Here is a 19,887-nt window from a genome sequence, read left to right on the forward strand (position 1 = left end):
TCATCTTATGAAAGGTACCTAGAGTTATCACACGCTCTTGAAAACATCAATTTCGACGTAATGGGACTCTCTGAAGTAAGAAGGAACAACTGCAACATCGAAGAGTACACTGACCATATATTATGTTACATGGGAGAGACTAAAGGCTTATACGGAGTCGAATTCCTTATAAATAAAACTCATAAAAACAATATAGTAAACTATAAAGGAATCTCGGAAAGAGTAGCCCTCCTACAGTTAAAATTCGCAAAGCTATATCTTTCTATCATACAAGTATATGCCCCAACTGAGAAAGCACCGGAAAATGAAATAGAAATGTTCTATGATAACATCAGAACGGCTCTCGACCTATCGCACGGTACTATACTCATTATAGGAGATTTTAACGCAAAGATAGGAATGCCGAAAGAACATGAATACCCTATTATGGGCAGATACGGTTATGGTAAACGTAATGAAAGAGGTGAGCAACTTATCTCATTTGCAAATGAATACAAAATGTCAATAATGAACACGTACTTCAAAAAAAAAGAGAGTAGAAAATGGACGTGGATATCTCCAAACCAATTAACAAAAAATGAAATCGACTTTATATTATGTAGCAAACCAAAACTTATTACAAATATAGAAGTTATTACAAATATTAACTTTGCTTCAGACCATAGACCCCTACGCGCTACATTAAAAATTGGAACTCAAAAGAAGAAAAGAACAAACTTTAAAACAACTTTAAAGCACCCGACCACACTAGAAGAAATAGAACTATATATCACACAACTAAAGAAATGTTTATCAGAATTCGAGCAAGGAAAACAAAACACAAATAATGTTCAAACATATTACGATACATTGGAAAAAGCTATTACTAAGGGATTAAATTTAAAACTAAATACAAAAAAGTCAAAAAATGTCTTAAATGACACAACAAAAAGCCTATTGAAAAAAAGATCAGAACTTATAAAAACAAAACCTAAAGATAGAAAAACTAGAAATGAACTTAGTAAAATATTCAAAGAAACAAAAAAATCAATTAAACAAGACTACGAAATATATAGAAAAAGAATAATAGAAACCAATCTGGCTAAATATAGAAGTACAAAACGGGCAAAGAAAGAATTAATATCACATAAAAAATGGATCCAAAAACTGAGTAGGGGATCAATAGAAACGAATTCAAGAATAGACATACTAGAACAGGCTACTGAATACTACAGGAAGCTCTATAAATGTACGGATGGACACGCAGGAAATGAAATTTTCGAGTACTCAAATATTACCGACACTGATGTTATGGAAATCGAAAGACACGGAAGTTATAAAACACATAAAACAAATGAAATTGAATAAAAGTCCTGGTCCGGATGGAATCACGACCGAAGCTATAAGAATAGGAATACCCGCCATAACAACTCATCTCACTCGACTTTTCAACTTAATATTAACCACAGAAACTATACCCTTGCAGTGGACTATTTCAGAAATAGTACTGTTATACAAAAAAGGAGACCCTCATAATATAACAAACTATAGACCCATTAGTCTTATGTCTAGTATTTATAAACTGTTTGCATCAATAATACTAAGCCAGATCACAGAACGCATAGATGCCACACAACCCAAAGAACAGGCTGGCTTCCGATCCGGTTTCTCAACAATGGATCATATACATTCAGTCGAACAAATAATTGAGAAGTACAAAGAATATAATAAAACCCTCTACATAGCCTTTGTGGACTACAGCAAAGCTTTCGATAGCATTAGCCACACAGCCATATGGAATACTCTAAATAATCTAAAGGTCAACCCAAAATACATAAAGATAATAAAAAATATATATATGAACAGTGTTTGCAAAGTTAAATTAGAAAATAAAGGAAAAGACATCAGGATTGAAAGAGGAGTCAGACAAGGAGACCCACTGTCTCCTAAATTATTCATAGCCGTACTAGAAGAAGTTTTTAACAACATAAACTGGGTGAATAGAGGTATTATGATCAACAAAGAATTCTTAAGTCATCTTCGATTTGCCGACGATATAGTCATCTTTAATGAGAACCCAAAGCAACTGGAATCTATGGTTAATCAGTTACATGAAGCAAGTGTCATAGTAGGCTTGGAAATGAATTTTGAGAAAACAAAAATTATGACAAATGGTCTATCAGTACCAATAAGCGCCGGATCACAAACACTTGACTTTGTGAATGACCTAGGAAAGCTGATATCCTTCAATAAAATAAGTCATGAAGAGGAAATAAACCGACGAATAAATCTAGCCTGGAAAAAATATTGGAGCCAGAAGGAAATTTTAAAAGGAAACTACAGCTTGGAATTCAAAAAAACGGTAATGGAATCCTGTGTTCATCCAACTTTGTTATATGGCTGTCAAACATGGGTGTTTACGAAGAAAATACAACACTTAATTAGGACATGTCAGCGCGGAATGGAAAGAAGCATGCTTAAATTAAGAAAAATTAATAAGATACATAGCCAGAAGATAAGGAAGAAAACAAAATTAACTGATGCCTTAAATCAAGCATTAAAATTAAAGTGGCAATGGGCCGGACACATTTCCAGACTAACAGACGCTAGATGGACCATTAAGACCACAACATGGAAGGGACCTGTAGGAAAGAGAAATGTGGGCAGACCACATAAAAGGTGGACCGATGAGATAAGAGAGACTGGCGGAACGAATTGGCTCGAAAAAGGAAAAAAATAGAAAGGAATGGAGGAGGCCTTTACCCAACTGGGATCCATTTGAAAATAATCAAGAAAACTAACATAGTGCATGCATTATAACTTACTAACATAAAAGTTAATAATAAAATAATCATGTTTGTCGACTAACCGTACTAACATACTAACACTAAAATGTAGAAATCAAATGGAAAATCATTAATAAAGGCTTTATTATTATTATTATTATAATGAGTTTCTTGCTACTTCTTCTCATTAGCTCAACCCTTTACGAAGTAGCGGTAGATTCAATAACAAAAAATTTTTTTTTTTTTTTGACATTCATAAGTGTCATTTTCGTGACTTACTTGAATAAACTGATATATATTTGAATCCTGAGCGGCACTGCATTGTAATGGGCAGAGCGTATCAAATACCATCAGCTGAACGTCCTGTTCGTCTCGACTCCTATAGTTGTGGTTATTATACCTTGACTACATAATAACAATCATTAGCGTCATTCCTACTTAACATGTTAATATTATAAATACGATGTGAACTCTTTATATAAATAGATATTAACGACCTTGGTTCTGCAATATCACTTTAAAATCGAAGCCAACAAAATAATTAAATATATTTGTTAAAATACAACAAACACGTATCAATGATTGAAGGTTGTCCACACACCTGTCTGTATGACAGACTCACCGGCAATATAGTCGTCCCTGTACACTGCGAGGATGTCGTTCTGCGTGTGGAGGAAGCGGCCGGTGTCGTGGTGCGCCCCGGCCCCCGCCCCCCCTGCCCCGCCCGGCGCCACGTACCGCGCGAACCCCACCGGCGAGTACCACTGCTCACCGCGGATAGTGTTCATACGGACCTGCGCATACACCATACTTCAAATTCAAATAATTTTATTCAAAACTTGTTCCGCCTAACAGTCGATTATTTAATTAAACGTAAATTTATTGAATTAGGCGTTACTTTGCGGAAATCCATAATTATACAAATGATTTAAGTTTTCTTTAGTGTTCATTCCGCCAATATTTGTTTTTAAAACAATTCGACAGTCGACACGTGTTTCGCCTCTACACGAGGCATCCTCAGGACGTGTTGTCTCGCCGAAATCTAGCAAGAGACTGAATCAAATGAGCCGGAAGCCGCCCTTTTATACCCTCGTCCCATGAAATGACGCGCTGTGATTGGTCGGCTGTTGTGACGTATTACCCCCCGAAGAGACACGTAACAGGTGATATTAATTAAACGTAGCCTAAGTTACTTCTTATTACATCAGCTACCTGCCAATAAATATCCCATCAAAATCGGTCCAACCATTTCAGAGATTAACCGGAACAAACACACAAAAATTGTAAAAAAAAAAATGTTAGTTCAATACACAGACACTCCAATTTTATTTATATGTATAGATAGGTGTGACTGTGGATATCATATACGCAATTAGGCAGTGCCTACCTCGTTACGAACCTAAATAAATATAGAGCTAGTGTTAAAGTTAATTTACTACCTACGGTAGTCAATCTACAGATTGCATAGATGAAGCAAGCAGCATAAATATTATAAAGTACATGTTTGCCACATTTATGACGTGCAAATTTTACAAAATACATTTCTAAATCATTAGTTACAATAATATCAATTTAACAAAAGAGGAGTAGCAGTATTATTTATTAATATTAAATTATTTAAAAAAAATGTCAAGTTTTCAATTGAAAATATTCGTCTAATGAATATAAACAATTTTTAATAAGGTATATTTTCAATTTAGATGAGAATTTCCTATTGATTTCACAAAATTTCATTTCAATCCCACCTTGCTTGAAAACCAATGCACGCACCTGCATGTGACATCACTTATTGAAAGTCAAAAACTACCAGCCATTCCAAAAAGAATGCCTCAGACCTAAGAAGAAAGGGCGCAACGAATTCTTTTTTTTTATAAAAAAAATATGGTTTCAAAGTTATATCGTACAATTAAACTTATTATTTATTAGCTTAAGGGCGGTCACTCCATTCCCAATCTGTGGTATCATTACGAAAGTCAATTATGTTATAGTAACCTTTACCACACAAAGGTTTTTTAACAATTCTTTTGAATATCGTAATACTTTTGTTGTGAACATTTTCTGCGATCTTGTTGTAAAGGAAATACATCGCCCCACAAAAGACTTAATAACTCGTAATCTAGTCATAACATACACGTCATTGCCAGTCATGATAAAGATGATTAAAGTGTTCATTCAAAGAAAATATTTGTAAGCCATAATGCCTTGGTATACAATATGATAAGAAGATAATAAATAAATTCAAATCTCAAAAACTATTCACCACTTTCTTTACTTTATGTTTAATAATCAATGAGCAAATATTATCATACTGCTCATGGTAATGCTAAATGGACTTATTACTAAGTCAAAACAATAAATCAAATTATCATTTCAGGTGACAATGTCATAAACAGCATTAGAATGTCCGTGGTCGTACTTCATTAGCATCTGTGAGCACCATTCCACGTGAGCCCGCTTCTGCTCCGCTGTCAGTTCATGAGGGATCCAATGACAACAAAGTTTCCTAACTTTCAATTCTTTGTGAAAAATTTTCTGAATTTGGCTCATACCAATCAATTGTATCATAGGTAAGCCGTGGGTTTTCTTCAATTAGCCGCTTAACAGTAGCCACATTATTTTCGTTGACGGCAGTTGAAGGCCGCCCCTCACGAAATTCGTCATGTAAAGAAACCCGACCTCTCTTAAATTCAGCATACCATCGCCTCACGGTGCTCAAGCAAGGTGCTTCTCTCCCAAAAGCATTTTTGCGCAAGAAAGCAAAGCCGAGAGAGAGAACTTTTAAAATCATAAAAAATCGTCGCTCTCAAATCTTTTCCACTTAATTCCATTTTCGTCGCGTACGTAGAACTTTGATGTGTGATAATGATGAACAAATGATTTCCCGTCAATTTTTTTTTATTTACTAAGAAGGTTGCAACGTTTCAAAAAAATATAACATTCGAAATTCAAATAGTTCCGATTAGCTAGAAGTGCAAAACTTTTAGTGTGCCCCATGTATGTGGCTGGTACTCACGCGATCCAGGAAGTCCTGAGAGAACTCTGCGTCGGGTCGGAGCAGCAGCAGCAGCGCGTCCCCCGCGGCCTGCAGGTGGTGCGCAGCGGCGTCCAATGTGTCCCCCCCCTCCCCCGCCGGCAGCACGTCCACCAGCGCGGCGGGGCGCCGGGCCTGCAGCGCCCGTGTGGCCACCTGCACCTCCCCCACTAATCTCGCATCTGCCACCACCACCAGCGCCGTGTTGCCATCTCGTTCTACGCACACGCTCTCGTACCGCCGCAGAAACTCCTGAGCCAGACAGAGTGATGCCCACAATATACATTTAAAACTGTTGATTGAAAATTAGCTGACTAATAGCCGTGATATAGCAGTTCTTAATGGAGCGAATACTATTTCAGTGTGGTATACGGACCCAGAGAAACTTGAAGGGCAGACGAATGAGTATAAACAAAATACAAGTATATCAGAGGAAACTAGAAAGGAAATTTGTAGGTATTACGCTGAGACCGCAAGACAAATACCTGACATGAAGAGCTAAGTAAGATCCCAAATGCCATCAAACGAGTAGCTAGTCTGGTTGGCCAGTCTGAAGTGGCAGTGGGCAGGATGAATAGCCAGAAAACATGGGTCGTGGGTAAACCTGCCCTTGAATAAAGGTTCTCGAGAGAGACCTAACAGTAAACCACGGATGCGATGGCGTCAATCATAACATCATGAAAGTGCAGAATGAATGGCGATAGACTGGAGATAGAGAGAAAGACAGACAGACAATTATTTCCACTAATTATTAACTGTGTACCGACCCGAACCCTTTTTACAGAACGCTAATAACAGAGTTTTAATTTTCACGGTAGACACTATGAATAGATTAACTAAGAACTTTCGTGAATTGGATGGAGCGGATACAGTGTTCCTTGGGCCTAGTTCTGAGGTTGAGTCCCATTTCTGCAATGTAGGTTTTGCTGCACCCGCATAAAATATTGTAAGCATTAGGGCTATCTAGGGGTATCGATTGTTAGATGATCTTAAATCATTAACTATCTGCGTCAGGGAGTGGAAGTTTATATTGACGCTTTATCTACAGCGTAACAGGTGTTCAGTCTGCTCAGCCACCCCTTTCATGTCGTATCATCCCGGAAACACAGCACAAGGAAGTTCATTTAACAGCTTTGTATTACGTGGAAGAAAGCTCTTTGAAAACCACACTGTGGAGGACCGCCACACATCCAGTTGATGGGGATGATATCCTAATTTGTAGTGTATCGTGCGAAGTTCGGGGGAAGGAATCGGGTGAAACAGCTGTTCGGAACACTACCCACTATATGCATGCAATGCATTTTATTAAAATGCGGTAGAAGATACGTCTCTACGCAACGCCCAAGATGAAAGAAAAAAGGAATAGATTTTTTTTGAAACGTAGAAATAGTTTGTACAAATACAAAGGATATAAAATAAAAATACAATTAAGATTAATAAACAAACAAAAATACTAAAATATTTCTAATAAATATGATTAAAAAAATTTGTCCCAACTCAGCATTTTTGCTGATTTGAAAACCAACACTGGTCTACCGTTGGGCTATTTGGTGAGGTGAGATGATCCAGCCGTTCACAGAGCACTGGGTCCCCGACAGTTCAAAAATTTTCAAAATGTATAGATACTATAAGTTAATTTTGATAATATCAAGACATAATATGTCTTGTTGTCGTACCTCGTGGGGGTCGTGCCCCCCCAGTGGCAGGACGACCGTCAGCCGCGTGCTCTCGGTGACGTAGCGTGCGGGGGCCAGCCGTGCGGCTCCCAGCGGCCTCACCGCCTCCAGCTGCCGCACACACCGCGACACCTGGCTCCCCTCCTCCTGCTCCAGCTGCAGCAGCAGCGAGTACCGCAGCGCGTACGGCGGCTGCCAGCACCAGGCTCCCTCCACCAGCTTCGCGCCACTCGCGCCCCATCGCCGCTTGGCCCACGCTGTGCTCTCCTCCACTACCATCTAATCATGCCCGTAACACGACTCATTTAAATACACCATGTCTCATTACCATGGTCACTCTTTTCAATCAAATAGAGTATTTTTTTTAAATGACTGTAATATATAACATAACAAATTAGTTTGCTAGATGCTGCATCCAATATATGATGTTTAAATATTATAAATTATTTCATAAAAAGCAATAAATAATAAACTGTATAAATATAAATTATCGTATATTGGATACATCAACTGGAAACGCATGGGACATTTTAAATGGTAAATTAGAGATCACAAAACCAGCTATATATCCAACTATTTGCTATATATATTCACAACCTTGGTTGTGTTCTAGTAAACGAGACATTATGCCTCCATTTTCTTCTAAGTTATCTATAATATAACCGTCACTTTTATTTTCATTTGCATCATCAGTCCGTGAAGATGGAGCAGTTGTATTAATATTATGCAGTGAAGAAGAACACATCAAAATACTGACGTTTTCTAGTGTTTCGTGTTCATTAGCACACAGTTTCCTGATTTCAACGATTTTAGTTCCATGTGGCACAACAACTTCCGAAAAATTGCCTTTTAAGTTGTTTGGGCATTAGGGTTATCATTATAACCACCACGCATACGTATAGATCCAAAACAATTTTTTTGGGCGGCCATCTTGGATTTCAAAAGTGATCTCAAAATACATAATTAGCTGTTACTATTCCTGAGTTGTAAAAAATAACATAAATAAAATAGAGTGATGTCCCCAGACTATTTAAATGAATAACATTCATTAATTACAATGCTATTTTATTTAAAAAAAAAAGGCCACTTTGTTTATTGCGCTTGTCTCATCTCCTAGGTCTGAGACATATCTTTTCGAATCAGTGGTTTTTCCGTTCAATAAATGATTTTAAAATTGTATTGCATATATAAAGCGGTACCTGCACGGCTTGTAGCATAGCACCGGTGAGCGGACCCACAGCGCGCAGGTCATCGGGAAGTAGCGCATGAGTGCCATTGAAGCGTGTCCAGCGCAGGTGGTCGAACCTGTCGGTAGGGGGCGTGACTGTTACTGTGTGTATGTGGAAAAAAGGAGGAGGTTCTCAATTCTTAATATATATATATTTTTTTTTTATTTATTTATTCAGAAACAGACAGTCTAACAAATGAATTACTAAATTAAAACAGATATCAGACCTGTAATTTCCTTAATTAAAAAGTTTAATAGCGAACAGTCTGTTATAACTATACAAACATAAAAATACTTTAAGAGATCACACAAATCCTTTGAGAATTCAAATAAAATTATTTTAATTTTTTTTGAATTTTGAAAAACTGGAACAGGAAGCTATGTCTACACAATAATTATTATTGTAAAATTTACTCACACAACAAACCAAACTATTCTCTACATAACAACTTGAACAAGAATCTACATGAAATAATTAGATTGAATGACATGTGCGTTTTAAGGGCGAGGTATTTTTATATTTAAACATTGCAACAACCAGGGACAATCCCTAATATTATTAATTATTGTGTACAATAGTAGTTTTTTTTATTTATTTTATATTAATAATATTAATAATTTAATAAATAAACTTTTAAGTTATTGATATATCTTGCTAAACTTTAACAGTTTGTTGGCAAGTTTAACCATGCGTACATACTTAACAACTACTTAATTTAAATTAAACTATTAGAACTAAACATAATTAGAATTATTACTATTAGAAAAAAGATTCGCTTTTACATAAGCTGTCCTAAATTAGCATATAGCATTGTTGAGTAACAATGAACCTGTTGTTAGTGAGAGTTATTTAATGATATTCAACAGCGTATATTTCATTTAAAATTTAACTGTTTTTTTTTTATTTTGGAAACACTCCTCAGCCACGCTTTCTCGTTGTATATGACTGGCACCACACATTTATTTACGGCCGTTCCCAATATACTATCTACAGATAAAGATAAATTACCAACTTCTACTATCAGTAATTAGCTGGCAATAATCTGAAGCTGTCCCAATATACCCGATAAGTCATTCTTATCGCCTTATATTGGGACGCGTGAATTGCAATGTCCATACAAACTTCTATCGCTGGTAACGTCCCGTTTACAGACAGCGTGTACGGATAAAGTGAGTTACCATCGATAAGTTTATTGGAACAGAAAAGTCAACAAGAGTTAGAGACTGAATATTGGGAATGGCCGTTTATCTTTTGCCGTAGTAATTTTTAATCTTTGGATCCATTAACTTTCCCTCCCTCTTCTGGAGCTTTTATTCGAAGTAGTTACTGTCACCAGTGTGTGTACCTGGAGGCGGGTGAGGGCGGAGCCAGGCCGGCGTCAGCTCGCAGCGCGCTGGGCCACGTGGTGTTCCGGAAGCCGCGCGGGTGTCGCCGCAGGGAGCGGGCCGCACCAGCTCGTTCCGCAGCCACCTGCCGCTGGAGCCGCTCCAGGTACACCTGCAACACATCACAGCCTCACATCAACCCTATTATACGGTAACTTTTTTTTTATATGGAAAAGGACGACAAACCAGCGTACGGGTCACCTGATATTAAGTGATCACCGCCGTCCACATTCAAAATCAAAATCAGTTTATTCAAGTAGGTCACGAAAATGACACTTATGAATGTCAAAAAAAACAAATATTTTTCTTATAGAATCTACCGCTACTTCGTAAAGGGTTGAGCTAATGGGAAGAAGTAGCAAGAAACTCATTGCCACTCTTTTATATCAAGATTTACAGATCATTTCAATTACAATATAATATGTGAAATGTAAAATGATGCAACAAACACACTCAAACGTCAAATAGTCAATGTCTTAAATTAAATAGTCATTTTCTTACAATACCACAGGAATCACAGAAGCGTTGCCGGCCTTTAAGGAAGGTGCACGCGATTATTTTGAAGGTACCCATGTCATAAGCTTTGTGGTATGTGGAAGAAAGCTCCTTGAAAACCGCACTGTGAAAGACCGCCACACATCCAGATGGTGGGGATGATATCCCAACTTGTGGCGTGTCGTGCGAAGGTAGAATGCGGCGGCAGGAATCAGGTGAAACAGCTCTTCGGAACACTCCCCGTGATAAATGCGGTAGAAGACACACAATGAAGCGACGTCTCTACGCAACGCAAAGTGAACTTATCAATAACGTGACATACATTAGTACTAAATTGTTATGTATTTGGTGTTAATTGTTGATTAGTTCACAGGCTATTTGAAGTTATATGTATCTATGTACACGGGGACCAAAATTGAAAATGGTTAAATACTTATTATATTTTATCGGATGAATAGAATTTAATCTAAGTTAATTCACCAACACTAATGGTAAATCTCAATTAAAATCATATAATATGATAAGGCCTTCCTACACGATGGGCATGAACCGCCGACCTACGTGTTCTTAGTTGGACCAACTTTTTTATGTTTGAATGAAGAAGAAAAAAAATAAGTGAATAAAACTATTGCTAAAAAAGCGAATTAGTATTATTATTACAACTATACAATACAACGCGCGGATACGTGCGCCCAAGACGACTGACAAGACCATCCTTAAGCCAAAGAGAATGTTAATACTATGAAATAAGAGCAGGGACTGCCTAAGTAAAAATTGAAATTTAGTTTAGTATAAAATGAGCAGTGATTTGGCATGGTTGGAAATGTAAATGGAGTAATAAAGCGAACAGTTAAAACGTAGTGGATTTAGGCTATCTCCATCTTTTACAAGATTATATCCGTCATCTGCCAATCTTTCAATAACTGCATTTCGCTAGGCTGAGTGAAGCAATAGCGTTGGCCGCCGATACATTAGCCAATGGCGTTAACATAGATCAAATATTGTCAACTGATTTTACATCAACCCGACCAAGAACACGATGGTCGGCGGTCGGTACCGACCGTGTGGAAGGCCTTAAATACAATGAAGACTCACTCGGCACACGTAGGCGTGCAGCTCATAGAAGTGGTGCGGCGCGGACAGAGGATACACGGTCACGGCGTCCGCGAGCTGCTCACGGAGCCACAGCGGCTCGGCGTCACTCACCGCGCGCGCGGACTCGTATGTCTCACCCTGAAATATCCACACACGCGTATATCAGTTAAATTATTTGCGAAAACTTCTAAAAGTCCAGAGCAGTGTTACCCACGTGGGTTACAACAGTACTGTGATCTGCGAGTGGCACGCCCGCGGCGTGCAGAGCACGCAGGGCCGATGTTCTCGTGGTGGTGCGGAGAGTATTAGTAGTTACACACACACCAGTTCAGCACATTAGCTCTAGAGGTGGGCTAAACTGTTATAATTTTTCAATGAATTATATAAGTACTAGGTAGATGGAAGTTTTTTGTTGTGCTTTTTAGAAACCTTTCTTTTACCTGTGTACCTACTCAGAACAATTAACTAAACGTATATCTACACTATTCACAAAACTTTTATTTTTACACTAACACTGTCTTCGAGGGCTGCACTAAAAGTATCGGGAATGGAATATTGCCACTGTTCCTGTCATATTAAAATCTTTTTAATTGAAAACTCCTTGGTTTTAAAAATCGAATACAATTTATTTATTTAAAAAAAGATTCTCGGTCTTGTCACAAGGTCTATTCAAACTTGTTTAGTCGTTGAGAAAATGGAATTGACTCGAGAAAATTCTAGAGCGATGATTTATTATGACTTTCAAAGTGGTTTAACACAAAAACGGTGTGTTGACCGGATGATTTCTGCATTTGCTGATGAAGCCCCATCCAAAACCACAATTTATCGCTGGTTTGCTGAATTCCAACGTGGACGTGTCAAGCTCAGTGATGATTCCCGTCAAGGTCGTCCAAAAACTGCAGTCACCAAAGAAAACGTTGATGCTGTAAGTAAGCTGATTGAGGAAGATCGACATGTGACATACCGCGAAATTCAGGCAACTTTAGACATTGGCATGAGTCAAATACAAATAATCTTGCATGAACAATTAGGTGTAAAAAGTTGTTTTCCCGATGGATACCGCATTTGCTCTGTGAAGAGCAAAAAGCGGCTCGCGTTACTTGGTGCGTTAGAACTCACGAAAGATTCCACGCAGGATCCTCAAATGCTGTATACAACATCGTACAATTTACATCGTTATAATTTTATATTTGTTCGTCGCAATTAAAAATAGCTTTTATTGTGATATGCGAAGTGTTCACATTACTTTGAATACTAAGGACTTACTAAAGCGAATTAGATAAAGGGCCGTCTGTTAAAAAACATTAGATTTGCAAAATTTTAATTTAATAAAAGAAACGCGACACTTTCTGCTCGTGTACAGACTCGATGGCGTTGTAATTAAATTTCAAACGAATTTTAATAGTACGGAAATAATTTATATAATTATATTATAACAGTCTAGTGGTAAATTTTATACTGTTGTAAAAATATATTGTAATATGTAATGTGTTGTGTGTTATAACGCCCAGCTCTAATTAGCTCTATGCTTAACGCGGTTCCATGTACAACAATTCGAGAAACCACCGTTCCATATGGAACAACGACGAAATCCACACGACCTCATTCGATTTCTCGCCTTATTTTGTTATCAGTAATTGCTTTTTTTACTTTGAACTCATGATATAATAAAAGTCCGTAAAATTCTGTATAAATTAAAAGAAATACAATGGGGACTTCAGTCTTTATCGGCCGCCCACGTGTTATTGAAGTTCGCAGAATTATTGTTTTTTTTTTCGAAGTTTTAACCAATATTTGGTAAGTTGCTACTTTTATAATACATCTACGGCCTTACAAATAAACTTTGTATAAAGTTATAACTGATGATAAAGAAATAAAATGCAAAATGTTTATAATATCGTGGACAACACTGACAATACAATGATAATTCTGAAGTTTTCCAAATGACAAGCTGCCTTGCAAATAAACGCGGGAAACGTTATACGTCCGAACAAACCATTCGTAAACAAAATGTCTATTTGTAAACATTTTACATATTCTTGGTTCAAGCTTAGTTATAACGCTAGACTATATTTCCAAGACATTCTAATTATTATAATACTATAATATATAGTTTTTGTTACTTAATATAAATTCGACTTGAAAGAGCGTCAATTCATGTTAATAAGGACTTTGAATGTCGATTCCTTTGTCTGTTTTTTATTATTTATTGATTTTGAAATATGTTGAAATATCTTGACCTTACTTGAAAAACTATTGCAAAATATATTTCAGTAGTTATTTTGTCCAAATATAAGTTACATTTTTAGAGCGCTTGTAGACGTCCGTTTTTTTCACCGGATAACGGATCGTGTTTTTTGCCGGATGGTGTATGAATTATAATGAATGTGTGTACATGCACCGGACATCGGTCCGGCGAACAATTTACGCCGGATGCACCACCCCTTCCCCTCGGCGCGACGGACACCGGTCCGGTGTAAGAAATGGTGGTCATCCACGCCAGTGTATTGGTGCGTGTTGACGCTGCCGGACGTATTGCCTGTTTTCTGTTAATTGAGTGCCGTCTACCTGCGTTCTTTTAAAAATGGGTGATATTGACATGGAATTGTATGTATACAAGGATAGCCGTTTATTGACGGTCCGTTATCCGGTGAAAAAAACGGACGTCCACAAGCAATCACGCACTTCAAGGTCGATCAAGGTCAAGGAATTCTTCTTTGTCTTTCGTAACGAATATTATTACTATGAAAGCTTGTATATTTTAGTTTTGTTTTAGAAAGAACATATGAAGATGATTATAAAACCATGAACACTGATAAATAACACCACTTTGTGTCGTGTGTGTAAAATAAAATAAAACACAATATGAATTATTGATGCCGGGTCTTATTTCGATAGCTTTCAGATACATTTATTGAACTTATCCTAACTATAAGTATTATTTTGCTATACGTAAAATAATACTCATATAAATAATAATAATTCGAGCTCGTAAAATCCTCGCACGAAAATCGCTCGGCAATCAACTGATTTGAAGCTTTGACGGATCGGCTCGCAAAGGGTTAGCCACGTCCACTAACGGCCGTTCCCAATATTCAGTCTATCTCTTACTTGAGATAAAAATCGTAACTATCGTTGACTTTTCTGTCCCAATAAATGTATCGACGGTAACTCACCTTATCCGCACACGCTGTCTGTCAATCGGAGGACGTATAGCTTACCAGCGATAGAAGTTTGTATGGAAATTGCAATTCACGCGTCCCAATATAAGGCGATAAGAATGACTTATCGGGTATATTGGGACAGCTAGTTACTGACAGTAGAAGGTAGTAATTTATCTCTATCTGTAGATAGTATATTGGGAACGGTCGTAAGGTTATAACAGTAGACCAGTACTGTGGGTGGTACCTGCAGGTGCGAGGCACAAGGTAGGTGTGCAGCGTGCAGCACACAGCGGCCGATGTTCTCGTGGTGGTGCGGCGAGTACGAGTTCCGCACGCACCAATCCAGTGCACCGTGCACTGCGCGTAGCACCGAGTTAGACAGCAGGATACCTCCCTCTGCAGACAACACACCCTTATCTTACCATAACTATTATACAATATTCTCTATGCTCGGAGTTTCCCTGCGAGATCGAATCAGAAATGAAGAGATCCGTAGGAGAATCACAGTCACCGATATAACCGAAATGATTGCGAAACTGACAGTGGGCAGGTCACATAGTTCGACGGACAGATGGCCGTTGGGGAAGTAAAGTCCTCGAATGGCGACCACGTAGCGGAATTCACAGTGTTGGTAGGCCCTCCACAAGATGGACCGACGATCTGGTCAACGCCGGAATACATTGGATGAGGCCAGCGCAGGACCGATCGTCGTGTAAATCTTTGGGGGAGGCCATTGTCCAGCAGTGGACGTCTTCTGGCTGATGATGATGATGATGATTCTGATCCAGGGAATATTATTACCACACACATACATCTATCTAGGAAAAGAGGTATGTATCGACTTTTGTTTATTTTCACTATTCATTAGAGATGCCAAACTTTTTTTTTGTAAAGCAATCTTGAAAAAGATACGAGAATAAAGGTGATTTGATTTTTTGCTAGCTTTGAAAATTTCTGAAAAATTAAGTTCAATGAACGCATTTTCGTTTGATATTACATCAACCATTCTCGGCAATCGAAAGCGTGATGACGTGATTTTCCTGCTAGCCGCCGGGTGCGGGGACTCGTTCACTGGTGCTCTCGCTTCGCGTGAAGCATGGTATTTACATTTAAATAAGGCGCATCTAGTGAGCGGGTAATAATATACTAATAATGAATAAGAAATACAGTATCAGTTTAAAACACTGGAAAAGCTTTTTTTTTACATACCGAAGGATCCGAAATCGAGAAAGAAATGGATGTCACCGAAGATCTAGAATAATACCACTATTTAAGAAGTCAGAAGCCACCGAGGATACCAACAACTATCGACCTATAGCAATTCTACCAGAGTATAGTAAAATCTTTGAAAAACTAAATCAATTGCTTTCACACTTTAACGTAACTAATCTACTACACACCAAGCAATTTGATTTTACGAGGGGAAAGTCAACCATGGATGCTGGAATGGCATTTGTTAAACATGTGTTTGACTCTTGGGAGGACTCCCTTGATGCAATAGCTATTTTCTATGACCTTTAGAAGGCTTTTGATTACGCCGATCTCAGTACCATGTCACTTAAGCTTAAATTTTATGGTCTTTGCGACAATTCTTTAAAATTAATGACTCCTTACGTAAGGAGTCGAAAATAGTATGAAGACATTTGCGGTATATAATCAATAGACTCAGATGCAGAGATACACGTGCCACAGGGTTCGATCCTTGGCCCGTTTCTCTTTTTAATCTATATTAACGATCTTTCAATTATGGTAAACTCGCGGATATTTCTATCATCTGGCTTTAAGCAAAATTAGGACTCATGAATGTGAATAGTTCCAATTTCTAAAGATCTTTCAATTATGGTAGAGAAACTCGCGGATATTTCTATCGTCTGGCTTTAAGCAAAATAAGGACTCATGAATGTGAATAGTTCCAATTTCTAAAGCTATTCAATGGCATGTAAGAAGGAGGGGCCTCTGGCAGGCAAGTTCGAGTTTATTCCAGCTCATTGCAGTCTTCTCACAGTTCTTTTTCTTTTTGAGTAGTATAATAGAGGATTATTTTTAAACTAAAATGAAATACATAATTCTGAATAGCTTATGATATCCTGGTAAGAAAAATATGAAAATATTGTAATAATATGAGAATCTCAAAATACATACCCAAGGTACAGTAATGGGTGTCGTCATCTGCCACAGTTCCCATGTACACATCTTGACTAACACTTAGCTTAGATACTAGTTCGTTCAATCGACGAGCATTCACATATGAGGAATCAGACACCAAAAAGAAAAAATTATACTCTTCCAAGTAATTATCAGCAAGATATTTCAGTGCATGGAATGGTTTAAGCATTTCTCTGGTGTCTGTAAAACCAACTACATTAGCACGCCCTGGGGTTGCTTTTAGACTGCTTGCTGTGATGAAGAATCGCAGAGCGGGCTGTAAGTGTGCAGCAGTATTGTTCAGAGCAGCTCCCCGAGTGTCCAATACTTCTTCTGAACTTAATGCACCTGTAAATTATTAAGATTTAAAGTTAAGCAAGATAATATAAGTTAAGAAAGCTATTGAAACAAGATATAAGACCATGCAAAATAAACCATCTTATAAACAAAATAAGGGTCAGAACTTGGTGAGGGCACTGCACTTTCGTTTTTGGTATATCTTAAAAACCTAGTGCCCTGGGGTACTTGCCGCTTTTGGAAGATTAAAGTGATTCTCAATGCATATACATATATTATTTAAAGTTAGTTTAAAAGGAACTATTAATATGGAGTCTGACTCACACAAGATTTACTTCTATGATTATTAATCTACACTGTCTATGTAATGAGTGTGCACACACAATATAATTGCCCAAGGCTATATTGTATTGCTATATACCATAATCAGACTGGATTTAATTTTACTTTAACAAGTATGAAGCAGACTAGTCTCACTTTTGTATTTTTATTTAATGGAAGATTTTTATTTAAGGAGGGCAAACAATATGTATGGGTCACAGTTTAAGTGATCGACACCTCACACATTCTCCTCCAATACCAGAGGAATCACAGGAGTGTTGCTGGGAACTAAATAAATATATATAAATTAATCTAACATTTTAAATTCTTCTCACTGAAAGCCAAACTGATATAAAATAACTCTGCCTATCTTTAAAGCATTTTGAGAACTTATATCCCAGCTGAGAAGATTAACAGTCGGGTAAATAAATGGAAATTGGTAGGAAATTGTAACTCATTTTATACAAGTCCATAACAAAGGTTTGACTACACTTTCTCTAGTAGTGATTTCAGATGTGAGAAGAGAATTCCATTTTACTCTATACCAGTGCATGTAGAACAATTTCAAAACAAATTTTCTATGTAGATTGAGTCTCAAACACTAATATCAATATCAAACACAATATTTTGATTTAATTATTTTTGTATCATTTAATTTGTAATTAAGTAAGTAAAAGATTGTAGATTATTTTAAAATAGTCTTCATACAGCAAAGAATCATTTGTCATGTTATGATTATGGTTTCTAACCTGCCAGCAGTCCTGCGCGCATTCCTAGCTCGGTGCTATAGTATCGAGGTCGCTGCACACTCCGGCCCGGCTGACCAGCGGATCCCAGAGGACGTTCCTCACGATTCGGTTCGAATTCATCATTGTCAGCTCCGGGCCCGCTAACTGCGGCACTGACACACGCCTCCTCATCATCTATGGGTACCAGCACTAGCGCAACCCACAGACCAAGGGTCAAACCCACAAGGAAGTACGAATTGTGCTTCACTTGCGACACCACGTATCGAGACAACATTATCCGTTATCACATTCAATGGTCAGTAGAGATTAGATATAATCTACTTGACTTATAAAAAAGCGAGAATCGTTTTATGATTTATAATTTAAAATATTCAACAACTAAATAACAATACATAACACGTTACATAGTATAACTCGGTAACAGCCATAGATAGGAGTATTAACTAGTAAGTAACTAATTAACTAATAATAAACTCAAAACTGAATAACATAACACTCAGCTCAGTTAACACTTAACAGTAGATTTTTAGCAAAGAGGATGTAAAAACTAACGACGACGTATTAGTTTTTTTTTATTTGCCCGTGCAGGCCTATAGTCTATAGACCACACCGCCTAGTCTTTACTCTTTCGACGACGTACAGTACAATAATAACCATATCCTTATATATAATTTATGTATAAAGATATGGTTATTTACTAATATAATGTATGCATGTACGAGAAAAAATGAAAAAATAGAGAAAGAAAGAAAAAAAAGAAAAATCTGGGTATAGCATTTAGTGATTTTATGCTCAGTAAGTGACCCTAAGCCTTACAAAAAAATTGGATCGATAATATTGCGAGGTTAAATTCTATTTTTACTGGCCTACCAATTGATGCTGCTATGTTGAGTTTTTCTTGCTGACCGTACTTCCTAGAACGTCATTCGAGCCAGGTGATAATTAGACAGAACCATAGGTACCTTTGACGATGGCTGCATGGCTATGCCTTTGCCTTTCCCATTAACGGGGAAAAAAATAAGTTGACATTTAGACCTTTTCTAAAAATATGTAATGTACGTCGTCGAAAGACTAGGCGGTATGTCTTTGCTAAAATCTACTGTTAACTGAGCTGAGTGTTATGTTATTAAGTTTTGAGTTTATATATATTATATATTATAATTCTTCTGTACGTGTTTTGACAGTGTAATCATCCTAAACGGTGGGACCGATTTGAATGAAATTTTCTGTGTGTTCAAGTGGATTAGAGGATGGCTTAGATTCATAATAATTGAACCATCCTAAGTGGCTGGACCGATTTTGATGACTTTTTTAGAGTGTTCCAGTGAACGTCAGACAGAGGACAATCTTAGGGTTAGCGTGACACACGTAGTGTTTTATTAATTGCAAGCTTTAATATTTTAACATAAAAAGTGATATTATATAATTAACTAGTGGACCCGACAGACGTTGTCCTGTACACACGTCTTAAATTTGAAAAATCGGTCCAGTCGTTAAGAGGAGTTCACTAACATACACATGAGCAGGAGAATTAT

At 37.4% G+C, this 19,887-nt stretch overlaps 1 protein-coding gene across 1 annotated transcript; it reads right to left on the reverse strand.

Moving 5' to 3' along the window:
• Positions 1–27: 27 nt before the first annotated feature.
• LOC126967496 (chondroitin sulfate synthase 2) lies at positions 28–19,409 on the reverse strand. The gene is made up of 10 exons (XM_050811983.1): positions 18,353–19,409; positions 16,983–17,333; positions 15,085–15,236; positions 11,677–11,814; positions 10,047–10,198; positions 8,672–8,777; positions 7,473–7,751; positions 5,779–6,048; positions 3,388–3,559; positions 28–89 (listed from the first exon to the last, which is right to left on the reverse strand). The coding sequence occupies exons 1-10, from the start codon at positions 18,624–18,626 to the stop codon at positions 28–30; spliced, it is 1,956 nt and encodes a 651-aa protein (XP_050667940.1). The 5' UTR covers positions 18,627–19,409.
• Between the last annotated feature and the right edge of the window lie 478 nt (positions 19,410–19,887).

Source organism: Leptidea sinapis, chromosome 13 (genome assembly GCF_905404315.1).
Source record: "Leptidea sinapis chromosome 13, ilLepSina1.1, whole genome shotgun sequence".
In the NCBI taxonomy this organism is placed as follows: Eukaryota; Metazoa; Arthropoda; class Insecta; order Lepidoptera; family Pieridae; genus Leptidea; species Leptidea sinapis.